Source organism: Triticum dicoccoides, chromosome 7B (assembly GCF_002162155.2).
Source record: "Triticum dicoccoides isolate Atlit2015 ecotype Zavitan chromosome 7B, WEW_v2.0, whole genome shotgun sequence".
Taxonomy (NCBI): domain Eukaryota; kingdom Viridiplantae; phylum Streptophyta; class Magnoliopsida; order Poales; family Poaceae; genus Triticum; species Triticum dicoccoides.
In genome coordinates, this window is record NC_041393.1 from 19,877,216 (window position 1) to 19,882,816 (window position 5,601).

The 5,601-nt window shown below is 47.9% G+C and overlaps 1 protein-coding gene across 4 annotated transcripts; it reads left to right on the forward strand.

The window, feature by feature from the left end:
- Nucleotides 1-1,172: 1,172 nt before the first annotated feature.
- Nucleotides 1,173-3,914, forward strand: LOC119337265. Of its 4 annotated transcripts, none has more exons than XR_005163120.1 (4): nucleotides 1,173-1,315; nucleotides 1,454-2,755; nucleotides 2,840-3,411; nucleotides 3,507-3,914. XR_005163120.1 is itself a non-coding variant. In XM_037609383.1 (3 exons), exons 2-3 carry the CDS (start codon nucleotides 1,476-1,478, stop codon nucleotides 2,955-2,957), a joined length of 1,398 nt encoding a protein of 465 aa, XP_037465280.1. In that variant the 5' UTR covers nucleotides 1,173-1,315; nucleotides 1,454-1,475; the 3' UTR covers nucleotides 2,958-3,914. The 4 variants fall into 4 exon arrangements, 1 of the variants encoding a protein (XP_037465280.1); XR_005163121.1 differs by having other exon boundaries at nucleotides 2,840-3,010; nucleotides 3,083-3,914; XR_005163122.1 differs by having other exon boundaries at nucleotides 2,840-3,010; nucleotides 3,143-3,914.
- Nucleotides 3,915-5,601: the final 1,687 nt, after the last annotated feature.

Genomic DNA, 5,601 nt, shown 5'->3' on the forward strand with positions numbered 1-5,601 from the left:
AGTCAGGAAGTCGTCGTGCTAAGACCCCATAGGACTAGCGCACCAGAACAACAATCGACGCCGATGAAGAAAATGTAGATCGGAAGGATCCAACCTATGGACACACGAACACAGACGAACGGAGACTGGATCCACGTGGATCCACTGAAGACTAGCGTCGATCGAATCCCATGAGATCCGCTGAAGACAAACCTTAACACGCTGTCGGGCGATACTAGAAACATCATCCGAACGGGGCCTAGAATGGAAGAACCTTATTCCATCTGCAGAGAGCAGCCACCACCTCGCATCTCTGAGCAGGACACAAACCCTAACAAAACTAAAATAAAACATTAGAAAATGAAGCCCTCCCGCCGCAAGGGTTAGGATCCACCGCACCTCCATGGCCTTAAGATTGCAAGAGACGAGGTAGACCAACGGTGGCACCTGCGGGAGACACGAGAAAGCCTAGCACTGGGTGCAGGTACTAGCGGCCACCGTGGTACGGGATGCACGAGAAGATAGGAGACCACGCTGATGTGGTTGCTAACCGGCAATGTATGTCATCACAACAATATTCATACAAATATATTGTAGAAAATGGAACTTTTATTGGAGATTTTTTTAGAAAACTATGCATGTAATTTACCTTCTAAGATAGTGTAGGTTGTATCAGTCAAGACAACAAATGACGTCCAACGAGTGATCCATCAAGTTAGCCAGCCGTGGTCCAGACTTGAATTTTATTTTAGCATGTTTGAATTGTTGAACTGTTTTGCTTTGTTGCATTGTTGAATTGTGATGAATTTTATGTTATATAATCGCATGGATGACATGAGTTTGAGGGTTTAAATTTAGAAAGGGTGGCTGCTTCACGGGCCGCCCGGACGCGTCCAGGCGTGCCTGCGGTTGGCGGTTTGCCAAATGAGTTGTATTTTCATCCCTTCCGGCGCAAAGCTAGCCAAACGGGCCGGGCCAACCAGGCTATCACGCGAGCACGCCGGCATGGCCCGTCATGGGCACAGGCTAAACAGGATGTGTCCGGCACGCGCCATGTTCTCGGCTTGGAGGCTGGGCACCCGGGCTGGCACGGCACGTCCGCTCGCACAACAGGCTGAAAAATATGCAACCGAGCGTGCTAAACAGGCCAACGTGCCAGCCCGTTTAGTAGCTAGGCCGTGCCTGGCCCAGGAGGCGGAGCACGCGGCCCGTGCCCAGCTCTGCTCCGGCGTTTGGATTGGCCCTAACAAAAAGGCGTTTCTTATCCCATTCAGTGTTCTACGGCGGCGCGGCGTGCCTCCATCCCCTCCGGCCTCTCACCCCGACGCCGGCGGCCGTAAGTTTCTTCCTCACCTACCTCTTCCTTAGTTAATTTCTTCTCGATTTTCCGGATCCGCGACGTCGAAGGCTTCCTCCTCCCTCGGATTTTCCCTCAGTCCTCGGATTTGCCGTCACTCCTCGGATCTCCCTGCAGTCCAAGTTCCGGCCGGATATAGATGGAGGAGAGGGCGGAGGAGATCAATCTGAGCAAGCCGAGGCTGCGCGCGATGGGGAAAAAGATACCCACTTATACTCCGACGGCGGGAAGGCGGCGCAAAGGTCCCTCCTTGGCCCCGCTCTCCACCTGCAAGCGCCGGCGGACCCCTGAGGCAAGCGGCTGGGCTTCCCTCCCCACCGATGTGGTTCACCTCGTCACCAGCCGCCTGCTGGCCGGCGACTTGGTGGACTACATCGTCTTCCGGGCCGTCTGCTCCGGCTGGCGCAGCTGCACGGGCGACGCGCGCGACCCCACCCTGCGCAAACCGGACCTCCTGCCGCGCGGCTGGGTCGCCCTCTGCGACGGCGACGGGGTACGCCCGGACGACGCCGGCGAGATCAGCTTCTTCCACACGCGGACGGCCAGGCGCCTCCGCGTCCGCCTGCCAGAGCTCCGGCGCCACAGGATCGTCGGCTTCACCCAGGGACTGATCATTCTTCTGAACAAACGCACCGCCGCCGTCCGGGTGCTGCATCCCTTCACGCGGGGCGTGGTCGACCTCCCGTCCCTCGTCCCCGTGTTCCACGACGCTGTCAGGGACCGGAACTCTCTGCTTGACATGAATGCCGCGGTCTGCAGCGCGTCCGCGACCTCCATTGCCGTGGTGGCATGGTTCCCGTGGACCCGGGTGGTGATCGGCGCCGAGGCTGGCCGCCCCGCTTGGGAGGTCCTCCACCGAGGGCTTTTCCTTAGGAGCATCTTGCCCTTCCAAGGAAGGCTTTACGCCACCGTCGCCATGGGTGGCTCAATGAAGATCATACAGCTGTACCCGAGATCACCCCACCCTGTGCTTGCTCATGTTCCAAATGATTTTGGTGTTCTGGACCTATGCAGCTACTTCCTCGTGGAGTCCGGTGGGCGAGTGCTGCTTGCCGTCCACCATTTAACTGCACAAAATTGTGGCATGGAGCCCTTCCAGCAAAATGCCTATAAGCTCTTTGCGTTGGACATCGATCACGGTGAGCTGATCCCAGTGAACTGCCTCGGTGGCCACGCGCTGTTCCTCAACAGGGATCGGTGCCTGTCTGTTTCGGCCAGGGACCTCCCATCTGTCAGCAGCAACTCCATTTACTTCTCTTTGGGCCTTGACCCTGTTGTGGTGCACTCGGTAAGGACAGGTTTCTCTGAGCGGCTAGCAGTGTCATGCCAAATACATGACGGGAAGGATAGGATCCGACCCTCCGTGCGCCCTTTCACCATTGCTGACCATCTTCTAACCTACTGCCATCCTCGTCAGTGGTAAGTCTCTTTTTCTCAAATTTTCTTCTTTGCATGTATCATCTGCGATACTACATTATGACTGTCTTCTCTTCCCCTATAAAGGACAAAAGGACTCATGTTTCATGAGTACCACTCTATACCTGAATCTTTCGAGGAATTGAGGAAGAACATCAAGGCAAAAGATTCTGAACTATGGATTCCTCGCTTTGCAGTTTGTTGATCCGAAGAGGAAACAGAGTCACAGCACCTCACACTAGCCATTGAATAGTGAAGGTATAAATAATGCCAATAGACAGTTGATGCATAATTCCCTTGCTCGCTCAGTTGGGATCTTTGTGTGGCTAGGTCAATTCCTTGGTGGGTCCCGGCGCATTGTGCATGATCTTTTGATTTTTTTACCAGCAGTTTGTCTATGCTATGCATATATAGTGGTGGTTCTCGACGATATCCAGTTGTGCCTGCAAAAGCATTCAGGCCATGTTTGTCTCGCCTTGTCACGACGGCAGGAAGGCTCGTCCTCATTAAGACAGTAAAGCTCCGAAGCTCATTCATCACCTGCTAGTCACTGAGGTGCCATCAGGGTATTGGGAGCGGTGGAGAAGTGGGAGAGAGCCTTCGTTTGGGCAGGTACTGATGAAATCAATGGCGGGGAATGCCTTGTGGCATGGAGTAAGGTTGTTCAGCCAACCTAAACTTAAAGCTCCAGGGGCTTGTGCTTCGCGTGAGCTGGGAGTGGCTATGTTGTACTGACCCTGGAAAACCATGGCAGGGATTGCAAATTATTTGAAGATATTTCTGCAAGGCTCAATGGTTATTTTGTAGATTGCTGGATCAATGGTTATTCTGTTGCTGAGTTTGTGCTGCTAGTTCTGGAGTTCATTCGGCTAGCCCTGGTCTGCTGCTGGAGTTCATTCGGCTAGCTCTGTGCACCGTTTGCTTACTATCTTCTTCACCGGTGCTGACTGCGCATGGAGATGCAGGGCACCCTTAACCTGCAAGATAATTGCCTCGCTAGCTTATACAATATCGGCTTTGGACCTGAATGGGACAACTTGTGATCAGCATTTATGGTCTTATTTTGACGTTTTTAACCTGTATATGATTCAACCACCGCATGGTGAGTGCAAATAAAAATGTAACTTGTCATCATTGATATGCACAGATTTACTCTTGATCATTGGTCTCTCTTCCATTCACTTTTGCGTGGATGCAAATGGCGAGTAGTTATTGTGACGCCCTATGGAGCCTTTTATTTTGAGAAAAAAATTGAAAATGATATCTCCAAGTAGTATAAAAAAACCTGAAATTTTTTCTGTGAAAATCCTATCTCCCGCATTTTGTGGCAGATTGTCGACCAATCACACAGCCCTGTCGAGAAAATGGGTCGGCCCATCTGAGCGTGCAAGGACCATCGATTTTTGTAGACCTTCTGGAAGGTTCCTGACGGATTCTGGGAACCTTCTAGAAGGTCCCTAAACCAAATTTTCTTCTTTTGCTTGTTTTCCATAGTATTTTTTTTTATTTTTTCTTGTTTATCTGTCTCTTTTTTGTTTTCTGTTTCTTTTTTTTTCTCTTTTTTGTTTCCTTTTTCTTTTCTTTTTCATTTTTCAAGTTGAACATTCTTTTTACATTTTCCTACATTTTTTTTCAGAATTTCAAAAAAGTTCTTCTTTTATTTTATTTTTCACAAATTCAAAAAATGTTCTAGTTACAAAATTGTACATGAATTCAGAAAATGTTCCTTTTTTTAATTTTGGTCAAAACTTCAAAAAATGTTTGGGAATTCCAAAAAAAGTTCCTCTTTTAAAATTTCTTCGCAAATTGGAAAAATGTTCAACATTCAAAAAAGATCAGGAATTTCAGAAACTGTTTGCAGTTTCAAAATTTGGTCAGGAATTCAAAAAATGTCTGTGTTTCATAAAATGTTTGCTATTATTTTTTTCGCAATTTCATGAAATATTCCTTTTTTTTGTTCACCAATTCAAACAATGTTCTGTTTCAAATTTTGATTCCGGATATCATGAAATGTTCCATTTTCGAATATTTGTTCACAAATTCAGAAGATGTTCACAGTTTCAAATCTGGTTATAAATTCCAAAAAAATGGTTCATGTTTTTCAAAAACGATTCTCCTTTTTTTCAATTGTTTTGTTCACATATTCAAAAATGTTCCTATCTCCAAAAGTTTGTTCAGAAATTCAAAAACATTTGCGCGTTTTCAAAATAGACACTTAAAAAAGCGTTCACTACAGCAACTATTTCGGGTTCGTTACAATGTTCCTATTCGCTACAGGCAGTCAGATTTAGTTCTTAAAGATATGTGCTGCTTTAGTAGCAACAATACTAGTGCACTGGACTGGCTATGTGCCCATGATCGTAAGCAGTTGGTCGACTATTCGAATCCCCGGATCGCGTTGCCTCTGTTTCTTGCCATCTTTTTCGTCCCATGGTACTGCTTGATGGGCCGGCCAAGTCGGGCTGCCTCCTGTGCGTGCCGCCGCCAATTTGACACAAAGAGCGTCAAATAGGGCTCTCCTGTAATCTTTTGTTCAAAAATATTAAAATTTGCAAGCTACAAAAAAATAAATCCCGGTCCAACAACAAAAAAATTGGTTCATCTCTGATTCAAAGTTGTACTAAACCAGCGACAAGTAATATGAATAGGAGGGAGTAGGTATTTTTTAAAAGAGTTGAACGCATAGTGCTAGAATGGAACGCTGTTGTAGTGGAGTCAAACAACTGGATGCCTGCTGAACTGTTTGTGGTGGTAGTCTCGCCACGATGATAGATATCCCAACTGGATGACAGGAGACAGTAGGTGGTATTATTTGTTGTTGCTGGTATTGCTGAGAATTTGTTTTTAGG

What these genes read in the sequence shown, in the direction of transcription:
- LOC119337265 (XM_037609383.1), top strand. Translation starts at nt 1,476, where the DNA reads ATGGAGGAGAGGGCGGAGGAGATCAATCTGAGCAAGCCGAGGCTGCGC. An exon ending in TACTGCCATCCTCGTCAGTG is followed by an intron (nt 2,756 to 2,839) that starts GTAAGTCTCTTT and finishes TCCCCTATAAAG; the next exon opens with GACAAAAGGACTCATGTTTC.